Raw genomic sequence first — 17,500 nt, 5'->3', positions numbered from 1 at the left:
GTGTATGTCAGACGGAGAGAAGGCAGACATCTCGGTGAATGTCTATGAGGACATTAACATCATCACTGGGGCCCTAAAGCTCTACTTCAGAGACCTGCCCATCCCAGTCATCACATATGATGCCTACCCCAGGTTCATAGAGGCAGCCAGTGAGTGGACATGAACTCTCACATAAAAACGCACACACAGGCATGCCCACACATACTCATACATGCACACACTCACACACACACACACACACACACACACAGTGCATGCACACACATACTCACACACACACACACACACACACACACACACACACACACAGAGTGCATGCACACACACATACACACTCACACACACACACACACAGAGTGCATGCACGCACACACACACACACACTCTCACACACACACACACACACACAGTGCATGCACACACATACTCACACACACACACTCACACACACACACACACACACACACACAGAGTGCATGCACACACACACACACACAGAGTGCATGCACACACATACTCTCACAAACACACACACACACACAGAGTTCATCAGTGATCTGCATCATTCTTCATGCAGATGTTCCTCATGCACAGTTGCTCTGTTTTCTCCTGACACAGAGTGAACATGACAGCTCCTGTTGGCCTGGTTGTAAACGGCTGACTGTCTGTGGAGTAGCTGTAGCTGTGTTTGTGCCTTTGGTTTGACTCTTTGTGTTGTCTGGTAGTGGCTTTGTGAGGCTAAAGCCTCTGTCTGGAGCGATCTGTCAGAGGAGTGATCCACAGACTACTCCCTGGATCTGGTTCTGTTTTGTCCTCTGTCCTGCTGCTCCTCACTAAGCCCCCCCTGTTCTCAGAAACACTCTCTCTGTCACCACATGACTGACACAGGGAGGTTTATACGTGTGTGTGTGTCTGTGTGTGACAGAGCACAGTGCAGTGAACATGTGCAAAACAGACTGTCCTAATGGCGTGTGTGTGTGTGTGTGTGTGTGTGTTTCAGAGCACACAGACCCAGACGAGCGGTTGGAGGCGCTGCATGAAGCGTTGAAGCTGCTTCCTCCTGCGCACTGTGAGACCCTGAGGTTTTTAATGGCTCACTTAAAGAGGTGAGTGTGTGTGTGTGTGTGTGTGTGTGTGTGTGCGAGCGTGCGCGCTAGCGTGGCCAGGCACACGTCCACAACTCAGACACAAATACACCTCAACACGTTTCAGACGTGAAACTTCATCACACCTTTTAAGTCCACTGTCTCACCTCTCCCGGGGAACTCCTAAAGACCACGCCACAACTTACATTTTTTGGCTGCATAAATCTATATTCCAGCATAACTGATCCGGTTGTGTTTGTAAAGAAAGAAACTGACAGTAGTCATACAGTTGCATGTGATTTGTGTTGTGGTTTTCCGCTGCCGTGGTGTCGATGTCTGACGTGGTTTTCGACGGTTTTTGCGCAGGGTCACACAGAATGAGAAGGAGAACCTGATGAACGCGGAGAACCTGGGGATCGTTTTTGGGCCCACCCTCATGCGCGCCCCTGACCTGGACGCCATGACCGCTCTGAACGACATCCGTTACCAGAGACAGGTGGTGGAGTCACTCATCAAGAATGAAGACGTCCTCTTTTAGAGATGAAGCCATTCCACCCCCCCCCACCGCCCCCCCTCTTTGAAAACGGTGACTGAGTCACAGTTAAGCCCTCTACAACAGCTTGACGCTGCCTTGTCCTCTCCCACCCTCGTCTTTTCTGTGCTACGACTTGAAGAAATGAAGGACATTTTGTAATATACTCCAGGCCGTTTTTCCCCACGCGCAGTGGACTGAAGCGTTTTTCTTTCCTCCTCCCCCCTCTGATGGGTGGGGGCCATATACTTGACTCTTGCATGTCTTCCTCCCCATTTCTGTCGGGGGTTGTCGTTGGGCGCCGGGAGCGGAGCCGTGACGAGTGTGTGGATTTTTGGGGATTTAGCCCTGTAGCAGGTTTTTTTCAGCATGTGCTAAAGCTTGTGAAGTCTGACTGTGTGTGTGTGTGTGTGTTTTTTTTGGGGTTTTTTTATTTGTCCCGTGGATGTACAGTAGCTCCCGCTTTCCCAGACGGGCAGTGGTTTTTGTGAAACACACTATACATGGATGTACTTAGGTAAATTTGTTTGTTGTTTTTGTTGTTGTTTTTTTTTTTTTTTTCTTTTAAAAAGATCTGTGAATTATTTTTTTCCCTTGTTTCTTTGAGCTTTTTTTCCCTCTTGCCTCAGTTCTACTTTTATATGCTGCATGTGTTCAGGTGACTTTTTCAACTCCTCTGACTATCGTTAAGTCAAAAACCAAAGGGCAGTTTCCCGTCTGTTCGGGTTAAATCTGCTCTTTGAAAGTCTGTACTGCACTCACTCACTGGACAATAACATAACTGGTTCATGTTTTGGTTGAAATGTCTTTGTATTGATTTTACGCATGGAACTATTAATTTATTAAACTCAGTTTTAGACTTACCAATATTGAGTCCACAGATGTTGTAAAATGTGTTATTATTATTTGAGCTTTCTTGTGATTTTATTTTTCTAATTAAGGTGCAGTGACAGTCATTTGTCACTGTGCGGTTCAGTTTTCTGGGCCGACACGGGGTGACCTTGATAAATTGGAGCGGCGTGTGTGTGTGAGTGTGTTTTAATCTGCATATCTGCGCTGACAGCTGAGTGCCGTGTTCTAGGATGCACGTGCCTGCGTCAGGCGAGCCCTCCAACTCTCTGTCAATCTCTCTGATTCAAACAGAGATTAACAGAGCGGCCAGAATACCGTGGGCTAGACCCCGGCCCCCACAGACCAGACTTTAATTACTTTATATGTCTACAAACCCTGTCACTGGGGATTTTCACATTTTAATTATCCTACAAGCAATATCACACCCCCCGATCAACCCAGAACAGTGTGGTGCCTTATCTCCACCGACCCAAAGGAGCAGGGGTGGAAAGTGCTCTGTTTGGGCCGTGTGGCGTCTGGTCTTATCAGAACCGCTCCGCTCTTGCTCTTTGATACAGAGAGAAAAACGGTGGTCTCGGTCGTCTAGGTTCGTGAAAGCACCTGGTGTTTCCCAAATTGACCATGAAATCTCATTAAACGATACGGCATTGTTCAGAGAGCAGGCTGTACACTCTGAGCCTCACACACACTGGAATACTCACAGCCGTAAACCCTGACAAACCTCACACACACACTGGAATACTCACAGCCGTAAACCCCAACGAGCCTCACACACACACTGGAATACTCACAGCCGTAAACCCTGACGAACCTCACACACACACTGGAATATTCACAGCCGTAAACCCTGACAAACCTCACACACACACTGGAATACTCACAGCCGTAAACCCTGACGAGCCTCACACACACACTGGAATACTCACAGCCGTAAACCCTGACGAACCTCACACACACACTGGAATACTCACAGCCGTAAACCCCGACGAGCCTCACACACACACTGGAATACTCACAGCCGTAAACCCTGACGAACCTCACACACACACTGGAATACTCACAGCCGTAAACCCTGACGAACCTCACACACACACTGGAATACTCACAGCCGTAAACCCTGACGAACCTCACACACACACTGGAATACTCACAGCCGTAAACCCCAACGAGCCTCACACACACACTGGAATATTCACAGCCGTAAACCCTGACAAACCTCACACACACACTGGAATACTCACAGCCGTAAACCCCGACGAACCTCACACACACACTGGAATATTCACAGCCGTAAACCCTGATGAACCTCACACACACACTGGAATATTCACAGCCGTAAACCCTGACGAACCTCACACACACACTGGAATACTCACAGCCGTAAACCCTGATGAACCTCACACACACACTGGAATACTCACAGCCGTAAACCCTGACAAACCTCACACACACACTGGAATACTCACAGCCGTAAACCCTGACGAGCCTCACACACACACTGGAATATTCACAGCCGTAAACCCTGACGAACCTCACACACACACTGGAATACTCACAGCCGTAAACCCCGACGAGCCTCACACACACACTGGAATACTCACAGCCGTAAACCCTGACGAACCTCACACACACACTGGAATACTCACAGCCGTAAACCCTGATGAACCTCACACACACACTGGAATATTCACAGCCGTAAACCCTGACAAACCTCACACACACACTGGAATACTCACAGCCGTAAACCCTGACGAGCCTCACACACACACTGGAATACTCACAGCCGTAAACCCTGACGAACCTCACACACACACTGGAATACTCACAGCCGTAAACCCTGATGAACCTCACACACACACTGGAATACTCACAGCCGTAAACCCTGATGAACCTCACACACACACTGGAATACTCACAGCCGTAAACCCTGACGAACCTCACACACACACTGGAATACTCACAGCCGTAAACCCTGACGAGCCTCACACACACACTGGAATATTCACAGCCGTAAAGCCTGCTGCAGCCTGACCTCTGACCGGCCCTCAGTGTGGAGGTTTTCTTCTCCTTTTTTTCTCTTTTTCTGACATCATTCAGCTCGAGCCTTCTCTCCATAGTCAAACGGTTCGCTCTGCTCCTGAGACGTGACTGTGTTGTCCTGCTTGTGTTTGTCCTCATATCTCATACCTCTATGGCAGAACTCTGATCATAAAACTAAAAATATAACCAGCCCCTATTTTGAGATAATCTCATCGTTTCTGCTGGATCACAGAAATACCCAGTCTGAGAGTGTGATATCAGGCTGTGTGGTTATTGTCTATTGTTAGAGATGCGCTAACCAAATCATTCCAGTTTTACCAAGCACACTTCCCTTTATTCCACAAATACCGAAATGACCGAAATGAAGAAAAAGAGTCTACTGCATTTTGTGTTGCATATGCACTGGGATTAAACATGGCCGTCAGACCCAATAGAAACACGACGTCTTCCTCAGTCCACTGCACTGGTCAGGTCCCAGAGAGGAGGTCCCTCCACGCTGGTCCGGTGACACACATCACCACACCACCCCCCCCACTCCAGTCATGAGAGTCCAGCCTTTTCTACACCCTAATGAGTGTCTGTGAACCGCCAGAGAGCTGCCCTGTCTCTGCTGGGTAGACAGAGCTGAGATGACATTTGGTTTGATTGACCCATATTGTTAAATGCTAATACATGCTGAAGTATTGAAACAGCCATGAGGATCTGAGCCACAGTTTTACAGAGATTCATTCACAGATCGCGAGTGAAATCCAGACGGTTTCAGTTCTTCTCTCTCCTCACGCTGAGTCAAGTTTCAAGTTTCAAGTTTCAAGTTTATTTAGAGCCCAATATCACTGTTTACAGTCTCAAAGGGCTTTACAGGCCACAACAGTCAAAATCAAAACAGGACGGCACCCCCTGACTTAGTCCTCATGGCGGACAAGAAAAAAACTCCCCAAAAACCCAAAAGGGAAATGGGAAAATGGGAGAAATCTTGAGAAGGACCACAGAGAGAGGAGACCCCTCCTTGGCCAGACAGGTGTGCAATAGGTGCCGACCACGTGGGCAGTTACAATTGAAAGTAAATTGGGGCATGAACAAAGGGGATGGCGAGGCTGACAGGAGGCTGACAGGGGGATGAAAGATGATAACACCAGGATGGTGTTTCACTTTCACTTTTGAGGAAGGTTCATTTGCATTTTATTGTCATTGAAGATTTATTTTCTGTTATCTTTTCATCCATCTTTTTTTCTCTTTTCTCTAGGTCACAGTCTTTTTCACGGACCAAGTGCACTTTTGGAGTTGCTTATTTTAGAGTGCACACACACACACACACACACACACACACACACAGTGCTTCAGTCACGTAACCTTTGAAAGGATGTTTCTATTTTGAATAGAGGAAACTTTTGTGAAAATATCCCACCAGCAGGACCAATAATCTCCTCCTTGGAAAGACTAATCTACATGATCTGTGTGGGGTTAGTGAGCCAGGCAGCGAATGGCCAACATCGAGCCAGTCAAACAGGGCACATCCCTGCGAGCCGGGGCGTCTGGCTTCAGTACCGTAAGAACAGGTTAAGCACCTGTGCAGAGCCAGGTGACCGCAGAGGAGTCCATCAGAGCCACGCCTGAGTGACTCTGAATGCGTTCACCCTCGGTCTTCACGCCAGGACCGCGTCGCACCGGTTCAGACCAGCTGCCTGTTCCCTGCATGGCCCACTGAACACGGAGAACAGTGGGGTGGGCAGGGGGTTCAGGTGGGACAGCCAGGTTGGGGTGTCCTGTAGAGATCCCGGGTGGGGGATTATGTGTTTGTGGTTTAAGGTGGATTAAGCGTTTGTGCGAGGTGTCATTTGCCTCTAAATAAGATGAATGGTGCAGACAGGCAGCTGAGGAGCCGGCCGAGGGGGAGTGGGTGGTTAGCTGGGGGTGTGTGGGCGGTTAGGGAAATTGTGTTTTAGGAGCAATGGGGGCGGGGGAGGGGGGGTCAGAGACAGCCCCAGCCATCTGGAAACAAAAAAAACCACAACACTCCAACCAAATGGCGACATGCAAACAAACAAATGGCAAGCTTCATGGTTCCAGCCCTCGGAGGGATAAACCGAACCATGATCGGCTTAGAACATCTACCCACTTTAACACTGTAACAAGACTACAGCAGTGTCACTACACATCGTTACGAAAAGGCTCTCCCTCTAAGGCAGACACACCAGTTTCTCTTGTGGAGTTTCCTCTCCCTCTGAGGCAGACACACCAGTCTCTCTTGTGGAGTTTTGTCCTCCTCAGTGTGCGGTCCAGAAGCCAGGGCCAGAACAGAGGCGTGATTACAGCCATGTCAGAGAGCAGTAAAATACTGCCGAATGTTAAAGATAAGGAGGTTATGTATTTGTCTTGCCCAAAGGCTAAGATGGATTAAAATAGAGGATTTTTAAAGAAATATTTATTAATTTATTTTCACTGTTTTGCATTTTCTTAACTTATTCTAATAAACATATTACTTTGACGGTGTGTGTGTGTGTGTGTTTTTATGAGGAAACCTTGATTTAACTCTGAACTCTTAACTCTTAAAACTGCATATTTAGTTTGTCTCCCTTTTTTTAGATCGTGTGCGTGTGTATGTGTGTGTGCGTGTGCGTGTGTTGAATGTGTAGGACACATGAGCAGTGCAGATCATAAACGTGTAGAGTATGTACGTGTGTGTATGTGTGTGTGTGTGTGTGTGTGTGTGTTGAATGTGTGAGCTGGGGATTTGTCTGGAATGAAGCTCTCGTTACATAGGTTCACGGGCTGAGAAGTCTGACCCTCCTGTCCATGACAAACACCAGTTGTCGTTTGGGACGGCAGGACTGGTACTGGGGCTCTGATGTCCCTCCGCAGTCTGAGAATAAATAACAGAGATAGAGACTGTTTCCTTCACATCTGCTCCCATCTGACAGAAAGGAGGGATTTTTGCATGTTACTCTCTACAATAACATCAGCTGAACAGCACTATGAACAGGCTACCGTTTGTCTCCCTGTTTCTTCTCATCTTCTCAGGTACTGTCTGATCTCTGTCTGTCTGCCTCACTCTCTGCTTTGGGCTTTGAATAGTTTTTATATTTACTGACGTTAGCAAGACACTATGTTCCAATTCAGTTTTTCACATTTAGTCTGGTAAACTTCAATCCATAATCTCAACAGACAAAGTTTTAATTCCAAATCCACAAACACACACACACACACACACACACACACACACACACACACACACACACACACATACATGAAAGAGCAAGAAACCCAGTCGATCTGACTGAAGCTGAGGTGTATGTGAACCAGGGCGTTGTTATTGTAATGTTTGCAGAGGTAAAATTGAGGCCTTGACAGACATGTACAGGTGGACGAGTGAATCCCTCGCAATCACTCTGGTCACACCTCGATTGTCAAATACTATCATTTCACGTTTATGTCCTAATCCATGTGAGAGAATGTGTTCAATTTCAAATGGGTAACGTGCTGATTTGGGGGAACCTTGGGGGGGCGGGGTCTTAGGGGGTGTAAGCAGATGAAACAGGACCACCGTGGGCAAAAGTTACCAGCGGAGCTTGGGAGCGATGCTCTCCTGTAACTCCACACCTAATAGCATTTTCACATGTTTATATTTCTCCTCCTCTGTGACGGAGGGGCTAGAGGACACACATCTCAGATCTCCCATACCAGTGCACCCCCACCCCAACCCGTGTGTCCCTGCAAATGAATTTAATCACTGAGCTGTGACCAATTATAGCATTCAGCTGTATGTATAGAGCAACTCAATCATGAACTCAGTGTGAATGTGATCTGGCTGGTTGGTTTGTCCCTCAGTGGGCGTGGCCTGGGGCTCAGCGGACGAGACACGTCTGGTGAAGACTCTTTTCACTGGTTATAATAAGGTGGTGCGACCTGTCAATCATTTCAAGGACCCGGTGGTGGTGACTGTGGGCCTACAGCTCATCCAGCTAATTAGTGTGGTATGACACTCACACCACATACACACTGTCACTGTTTTCAGTACAGTACACTATAAGTACACAGTTACACTCACTGTTTGGTCTCCATCATTAACACACTACAACATCAGATCAGGTGTTCTCTGCTGCCTCATGTCTGTCAGCACAGTGTGTGTGTGTGTGTGTGTGTGCGTGTCCATTGCGGCTTACAGTGAAATCATACCTGTTTTTAAGATACGTCATTTATGCCATGGTCCAGGTGAACGCTGATTGGCTGGAAGCCCTGCGTTAAACCCTCCTAAAGCAAAAGCAGTTCAAATCGAATTCTTTACTCGTACACTCAGTTGACGGCCGATTAGCTCGTCTATGAGGGAATTTTCGCTTTTTGTTAAAATAATGGAATACACAGCTACGTAACTATCCACAGTAGTAAACATACTGCGACACTATCTTGACCTAAATTCCATCTAAATTTTAATTATTTAACATAACGTAAGTGGCAGTGAGGTTATAGCAAAACCTTCGCTTCTTATGAGGAACAAGCTTAATGAAGGTGTTGTCATGGGAACGATAAACGTTTTGCTTCATAAACTTTTGAGTCCAAAACCTTCAGAAAATAAGTGAATGCTCTTATTATTATTATTATTATTATTATTATTATTATTATTATTTGGTATAAGTGGGATAATCTAGTCTGCTTTGCGTCATGGTTCTTCTGCGTTGTGCGTTAAAATCCATTAACGTCACCAATTCGTCATGAATTGTCCCTTTGATATGATCAATATTAATATTCATAAGTGTAAGTGATTTGCTATGAGTAATTCGTAAGATCAGTGCACTCATGAACAGTTCATTTTGAGTTCGCACCAACATATCCGATTTAACTGACCCTAGATTTTGAGAAATCTGAGTGTGTGTGAGTGTGTGTGTGTGTGTGTGTGTGTAGCTGGTATAGTGTTGCCTGTAGGAAGTGTGTAATTGTCACTGAAACACAGATTAGCTCTGTTTTATCTCTCTGCCGCTGACAGGATGAAGTTAACCAGATTGTCACAAGCAACGTACGTCTCAAACAGGTCGGTTTTTACTCGAATGATACTTTTACGCAAATTTTGTGATTTCAGAACTGTGATTTTTTTAAAAATCTCGTCTCATTTTCTCAAAATGTTTCCATGGCTGCTTAAAGTACTGACTTATGATGAAGCTAAACTGTCCTAATCTTTGAACTTTGAACTTTTTCACATTTCATCGACCATTTCATATGTGATCACGTCTCCAGCAATGGAAGGATGTCAACCTGCAGTGGAACCCTGAGGATTATGGAGGAATCAAAAAGATAAGGGTGCCTTCAACAGACATCTGGAGACCTGATTTTGTTCTTTATAACAAGTAAGAGCTATTCTAGACCTGAACACCCCCCCCCCCCATCCAAGGCAGACACCAAACACACACACTCTTATTTAGACAATGATAGCATCCCCACATTGCATCTCCTACACTGAGCTGAGAGGGGCACAAAGGTTTTGTCAGGATAAATCAGACTCACACATCACTGGTTCCTTTCGCACCAAACGGTGTGTCTCCCTGACAACCAGGATAACACCCGCCTACCTCGCCATGGTGCCAGAGGCCGCGCCCGCTGATGGCCTACATGTGTGTGGTGCCCAGAGACTGTGTGTTAATGTCATCTCCATGTCTTAATACCATCTCAGTGTGTTAGTACCACCTCTGTGTGTTAATACCATCTCTGCATGTTAATACCATCTTTCTGTGTTCATACCATCTCTGTGTGTTAATACCAGCCTATTCTCTGCTCTGTATCACTGACAGCGCTGACGGAGACTTTGCCATCGTCCACGAGACCAAAGTTCTGCTGGAACACACGGGCATGATCACTTGGAACCCGCCAGCCATCTTTAAGAGCTACTGTGAGATCATTGTTCTGCACTTCCCCTTTGACCTGCAGAACTGCAGCATGAAACTGGGCACCTGGACCTTCGACGGCAACCTGGTGGTCATTAACCCGGTATATTAAACACAAGACCATCACAATCACCACTCATCACCCAACACACACCATCACAATCACTACTCATCACTCAACACACTCCCTCACAATCACCACTCATCACCCAACACACACTATCACATTCACAATTCATCACTCAACACACACCATCACAATCACCACTCATCACTCAACACACTCCATCACAATCACTACTCATCACCCAACAGACAACATCACAATCACTACTCATCACTCAACAGACACCATCACAATCGCCACTCATCACCCAACACACACCATCACAATCACCACTCATCACCCAACACACACCCTCACAATCACTACTCATCACTCAACACACTCCCTCACAATCACTACTCATCACTCAATACACTCCCTCACAATCACTACTCATCACTCAACACACACTATCACAATCTGTAAAGGAGGGCGGCCCCTTTAACTGAGGGCGGCCCCTTCCCTGTCCATGCAAAGCCATACGGACGATCAGCCAATCAGAGCACAGCGTACAACAGCAAGACGAAAGGGGAGAAAACAAGTTAGAACAGGACACCAAATGGCAATCGTGAGAAGCCATTAAGTTACCCGTGTGTAGTTAGTAAAGTGTTACACCTTTTCCTGTGTGCGTTCATGACTTTAAAGTAAGTAAATTTGCTTACGAAGTTCTCTGTTACCGTGTGCTGTAAGCTTGTGTCGTTGTTACCCATGTTACTTCTCACTTACTACCGAGTACAGCGGGGATAGCCCCCCGAAGTTGTTTTCAGTTAGCGTAATTGTTTAGATGTTGTTACGCTTAGAGTAATATTTTCAGACATCCACCATAATCAGTAATGTTGAGAAATGAATATTATAACGCGTAGAGACGATTAATACGCATAAACTCTACTGTACGTGAATGTAAATATGTCCCGGTGTGTAGTATGCAAGCTTACGCTGTGTGACTGTATTGCGCCCCGTCTTGTATAGAAGTACGTCAGTTATGCCATTTCTGATTGCACGATTGTACATATCATAACCCTGTGTAGTTTGCTGTGTTGCTTGCCCAGTGTTATGTGTCTGTATAGTGACAAAGTTATAATTGTATAATGCTGTATAACTAATATTATGTATATCTGCCTTTTGTTCAGACCACACACACCCATATACACATACCCACAAATACCTCCAAACCTGCAAAGTGGTCAAGACTATGCCAATACCCATTAAACGAGTTTAAAGGATCAGATGTGCCCTGTTTCCCTGTGTTCTGACCGACACTCCGTGGCGACGGCCAACCCCCACCCTTGAACCAGTACACACCCTCCACCACAAAATTGGTCCTTCGAGCCGGATTGGGCCGTTACCATGGCAACCCCAGGGCACAGCTCCTTCAGCTCTCCACCTGCATCCTGCCAGCGCCCGCGCAGAGCAACCCAAAGGCCGGTGTACCTTGATGACTACCTCGTTAACTACGCCGGTACGCCAGCCATGCAGTCAGTTCGGCGCAGAGAACCTGCAATAGGTACATCCACCCCCTTCAGTCCCAAACCCCCACAAGGGGCAGCAGGTTCACCTGACGACCTCATGCAGCAGATAGTGGAGATCACAAGACAGCAGAGTGAGACTGCTAGACGCCAGACAGAACTCTTGGAGCGTGTCCTGCTACAAAGTACCCCAAGGGCATCCACTCAGTCCTCCAGAGCATCATCACGCCATCAGACACCTCGGGCCCAGATCCTGAAATCAGAGGAGAGGGAACAGCCGAAACCTGATGTAAGTCCACGTGGTGCCTCCTCAAACCTCCCTCCCTGGCAGCAGTCCCCTAAGCTTCCAACCTCACTCATTGAAGAGCTGTCTCAGGAACTGAGGAAGACCCACCTGAGTGGCCCGCATCTCCTGTCGCCACCTCCTCTGAGCAGAGATCCTACCCTCTCCGACCATCGCTATGCATCGCCATGCTGCACCCCATTGTCGGAGAGAATCCAACAACATGGTGAAGCCCATTTCCTGATGCGGCCATTGCCTCCAACCCCTGTGCTGAAGCAGAGCCAACTAGAGCCATCTCCCTTCCAGCATTCAGTGGCCCCAGAGCCCCACAGTCAGTCTACGTCCACACCTAGGTCAGTGCCACCACACCAATCATATCCCGCTGCACCCGCAGCTCCTGTTCCAGTCGGTGGCAGTCACTGGCCACCAGATCCAGTAGCCTTCTCCCAGCCTCATGTTAACACCCTACCCTATCCATCCGCCCACTTTCCACCTTACTGGTTTCCAATGGTAGAGGGACCCACCTTTCCTGACTTCACTGAAGAAGAAAGGGCACAATATGTGGAGCTCCGAATGGCTCTGAGTAATCTTCTCCATCCCAGCTTGTCAGAGAGGTACAAGTACTCTCTCCTTCTCAAGCACGTGAAGGTTCCTAACGCCCACAGACTTGTCCTGGCACATGCAGAGTCATCCATGCCCTACACCAACGCCTTGCAAGCACTAGACAGAAGGTATGGACGACCCTATCAGTTCGTGCTTAAAGAAATAGAGACCCTTGAGAACCTACCACCCATCCGTGCTGGAGATGAACGAGCCTTTGACGAGTTTTCTCTTCGTGTGCAAGCTATAGTGGGAATGCTCAAAGCCCTGAAAGATGATGGCGTTGAAGAACTCCACAGTGGCTCCAATGTGAAGCGCCTGCTGAACAGGTTACCTCGCCCTCAGCAGCAGCAATTTCGTAGACAGCACCTTAAGAATAACCCTGACAAGGCGAAGTTTTCCCTCCTTGAGTTCGCTGATTGGCTGCAGCTGGAAGCCAACTGCATGGAGTTTGACCCAACTGACAAGGCCTCTGCAGAGAAAAGGCAGTCAAAGGAGCAGAAGGCTGCACCTCGGGGTCAGAAGAAACCCACCTCCATACTGCATGGAGCGCTCACCAAGGACCAGGCTGTCAGCTGGATAAAGGATAACAAGCGTTGTTGGAGATGTGCTCGGTTTCACCTGGTCAAGGATTGTGACCTCAAGAAGCCCTGCCGTCTCTGTCAGGGAAAGCACCTTTCTGTCCTTCATGACATCAATCAACGGAGTAGTGATGCCACCAAGCAAAGTAGCAGTCTCTATAACTCCACCGTAGAGACTCTTTACCTGGACCAGCCCCGCTGTGGCGGCAGAGTGTTCCTGAAGGTCGTTAAGGTCATCCTCTACCACCAGCGGAAGTCACTGGAAACTTTCGCCATCCTTGACGATGGCTCAGAACGCACGATTCTGCTGGCCACGGCTGCACAACACCTCAGCCTTGGTGGAAGCCCAGAACAGCTGCAGCTACAGACAGTGCACCAAGACATCAGGACACTGCATGGTACGTCCGTGACCTTTGACATCTCCACCGCTAGCAACCCACAGGGGAAATTCAAGATCCGCAGAGCCTTCACAGCAGATCAGCTTGGCTTAGCAGAGTACGACTACCCAGTAAGTGCCTTAAAGGAAAGATACGTGCACCTCAGAGGAATACCCATACCCCCTCTCTCCAAGGCACAGCCCCTACTCCTCATAGGCTCAGATCACCCAGAGCTTGTCACCCCAGTGGAGCCAGTGCGTCTGGGCCCGCCAGGGGGCCCAGCAGCAATCAGAACCCGCCTCGGCTGGACCCTGCAAGGCCCATCTAAACACCTACAGGAGCGGCTCCCAACATCCCAGTGTCTGTTCACATCCATCTGCTCTCCATCCACTGACCTACATCATCAGGTTGAAAGGTTATGGCAGCTGGACGTCTTGCCCTACCGAAGTGAGAAGCTGGTGACCAGGTCACGACAGGATCAAGAGGCTCTCAAGATGCTGGAAACACAGACCATCCGTGTGAATGTGGACGGAGTACACCGTTACGCCACCCCACTTCTACGAATCAAGGACATGCCAGCATTGCACGCACCTAAGGAGGCAGTGATGTGTCACCTCCGTAGCACAGAACGTCGGTTGGCTAGAGACCCACAGCTGGCTGCCAAATACAGAGAAGAGATCCAGAACCTGGAGAAAGCTGGCTACGCCATCCAAATACCACCCCAGGAGGTTGAGCTGTCCGGAGAGTCATGGTACCTTCCCCACCACATTGTGTCCCACAATGGAAAGCACAGAGTAGTATTCAACTGCTCTTACACCTACAATGGACAGAATCTCAACAAGCTGTTGCTACCTGGACCTACACTGGGACCCTCTCTCCTGGGAGTGCTGATCCGCTTTCGTGAACATCGAGTGGCCATCAGTGGAGACATAAAGGGGATGTTTCACCAGGTCCGCCTGCTCCCCAAAGATAAGCCCCTCCTACGATTCTTGTGGAGGGATCTGAAGCCAGAGGCACAACCGGCCGTGTACGAATGGCAAGTCCTTCCATTCGGTACGACATGCAGCCCGTGTTGTGCGACATTTGCACTGCAGCAACATATCTTCACCCACTGCAAACCAGGTGACAAGACTCAACAGTCAGTTGAATGGTGTTTTTATGTGGATAACTGCCTGCAAAGCACTCCCTCCACTGACGAAGCACGTGAGCTGGTCAATGAGCTGAGGTCCCTGCTGGCCACAGGTGGATTTGAGATAAGACAGTGGGCCAGCAATGAAACCTCGGTTGTAAGCCACCTACCAAAGGAAGCTAGATCTGAGAGCACTGAGCTGTGGATCTCCCAAACCCAGACAGACCCACAAGAGATGACCTTGGGTTTAAGCTGGCACTGCCTGCCTGACACCCTCCATTACCGCCATCGACCCTCCCCCTACCAAGAGGTGACAATGCGGAATATATATCGCGTTTTAGCGAGCCAGTATGATCCCCTGGGATACATACTCCCCTTCACCACCAGGGCCAAAGTTTTGGTGCGACAGCTATGGGTGAAAGAAAGAGAATGGGATGACCCACTTCTCCCCTCTGACCTCCTACAAGCTTGGAAGACATGGGAAGCGGAACTGCAGCACCTACCCTTGATCACCCTATCCAGGTGCTTTGTGTCTGCTGACCTGGATGTGCCAGAAGTCAGAAGAGAATTGCACATCTTTTGTGATGCGTCAGAGGCAGCTTACGGATCGGTAGCATACCTCCGTACTGAACATCAAGGAGAGGTACAGCTAGCATTTGTCCTTGCTAGATCCAGGGTGGCTCCGAAGCGCCTTCAGTCAATGCCCAGGCTGGAACTCAGTGCCGCACTCACCGGGGCACAGCTTGCCAAGCTGCTTCACAGCGAGCTCTCCCTGGAGATTAATAACACAATCCTATGGACAGACTCAACAACCGTTCTTGCCTGGCTGCAGTCCGAATCGTGCAGGTTCAAGGTGTTTGTGGGAACGAGAGTCGCAGAGATTCAAGAGCTCACAGACGGCCACACCTGGCGCTATGTGGATTCAGCCAGCAACCCTGCGGACGACGTCACCCGCGGCAAGACTCTTATGGATTTAGCGCAGCCAAACCGATGGAGTCAAGGGCCTCAGTTTCTTCACTTACCGCCTGAGTCGTGGCCTCAATACCCGGCTACTGAACTGACAGTTGATCCAACTGAGCTTCGCACCGTTAAGTTCTGCGGTCTCATCTCGGCAGCATCTGACTCATCACTACCAGATGCCAATCAGTATTCAACCTTTGAAGACCTTGTGGAGGCAACTTGCAGGTCCCAACATGGGGCGGCAGGCCAGACAGGCAACCCAGGAGCAGCAGACTACCAGAAAGCTGAAGCAGCACTGATTCGGCAGGCCCAGAGGGACAGCTTCCCAGAAGAGTTTCAGGCCCTCAAAGCTGGTAAGCGCATCCCCTCCTCCAGCCGTGTCCTCACATTGTCCCCAGAGTTTGATGTCAGCACTGAGGTCATCCGTGTGGGTGGGAGACTGCGTCATGCTGTAGACATCAGCCCTGACACCTTACATCCCATAGTTCTAGATCCCAAACACCCTGTCACCCGTCTCCTCATAAAGCAGTATGACAGCAAACTGTGCCATCCTGGCCCAGAAAGAGTCTTTGCAGAAGTGCGAAGAACCTACTGGATTCTCCGAGGAAGAGAAGCCATCCGACAGCACCAGCGTTCCTGTGTCGAGTGCCAGAAGTGGAGAGCTACACCCAAGATCCCAAAGATGGCCGACCTCCCTCCAGCCCGCCTTCGCCTCTTAAAGCCAGCCTTCTACTCCACTGGAGTGGATTGTTTCGGACCCTTCATGGTAAAGCGGGGGAGATCCAGTGAGAAGAGGTGGGGTGTAATCTTTAAGTGCATGACCACACGTTGTGTTCACCTGGACCTACTCTATAGTATGGATGCAGACGCCTTCCTTATGGCACTCCGACGATTTGTGGCCCGCCGTGGAATCCCGTTTGAAATTCTCTGTGACCGGGGAACCAACCTCCGAGGGGGCGACAAAGAGCTGCAGGATGCCTTCAATGCCATGAGTCCAGGTCTCCAAACACTACTGGCCAAGCAGAAGATCAAGTTCCAGTACAACCCCCCTAACGCACCACATTTCGGAGGTATGTGGGAGCGTGAGATTCGCTCTGTCAAGGCCGCTCTCCACACCATAGTAGGAGCTCAGACGCTGACCGAAGAAGTCCTCAGGACGCTCCTGACCGAAGTTGAGGCCATCCTGAACGCAAAGCCCCTCGGATACGTCTCCTCCGATGTAGCTGATCCTGACCCTGTGACCCCTAACTACTTGCTGATGGGGCGGCCTGATGCTTCTCTGCCACAGGTTGTTTTCCCAGAGTCAGAGCTACTAAGCCGACGGAGATGGCGTCACACTCAGGTACTGGCAGATCAATTCTGGAGCTACTTCATTAAGAATTACTTACCCTCTCTACAGCGACGACAGAAATGGACCAATGACACTGATGACCTCACTCCTGGGACCGTCGTGATGATCATGGACCACCAGCTCCCTAGAGCACTCTGGCCTGTTGGGCGGGTGGAGACCACTTTTCCTGGAGCAGATGGCCATGTTCGTTCAGTGGACATTCAGGTCAAAGGCAAACGCTACCACCGCCCCGTAGCTCGGCTCATCAAGCTCCCTGCCATCCCTGACG

At 49.0% G+C, this 17,500-nt stretch overlaps 2 protein-coding genes across 3 annotated transcripts in view; both read left to right on the top strand.

Annotated features, from left to right (window-relative positions):
- Positions 1–1,623, top strand: part of chn1 (chimerin 1) — a 37,953-nt gene extending 36,330 nt beyond the window's left edge. For both annotated transcript variants that reach the window (XM_030786514.1, XM_030786513.1), the window contains 3 exons: positions 12–149; positions 1,001–1,106; positions 1,452–1,623. In XM_030786514.1, coding sequence (XP_030642374.1) covers positions 12–149; positions 1,001–1,106; positions 1,452–1,623 — 416 coding nt within the window. The remainder of the gene's footprint in view (positions 1–11; positions 150–1,000; positions 1,107–1,451) is intronic.
- Positions 1,624–8,084: 6,461 nt separating this feature from the next.
- LOC115822609 (acetylcholine receptor subunit alpha) overlaps positions 8,085–17,500 on the top strand; it is a 16,411-nt gene continuing 6,995 nt past the window's right edge. Inside the window, exons 1-5 of the mRNA XM_030786517.1 lie at positions 8,085–8,094; positions 8,335–8,480; positions 9,488–9,532; positions 9,736–9,845; positions 10,287–10,482. Coding sequence (XP_030642377.1) covers positions 8,085–8,094; positions 8,335–8,480; positions 9,488–9,532; positions 9,736–9,845; positions 10,287–10,482 — 507 coding nt within the window. The remainder of the gene's footprint in view (positions 8,095–8,334; positions 8,481–9,487; positions 9,533–9,735; positions 9,846–10,286; positions 10,483–17,500) is intronic.

This window comes from Chanos chanos, chromosome 10, assembly GCF_902362185.1.
Source record: "Chanos chanos chromosome 10, fChaCha1.1, whole genome shotgun sequence".
Lineage (NCBI taxonomy): Eukaryota > Metazoa > Chordata > Actinopteri > Gonorynchiformes > Chanidae > Chanos > Chanos chanos.
This window is presented reverse-complemented; position numbering and strand designations above follow the sequence as displayed.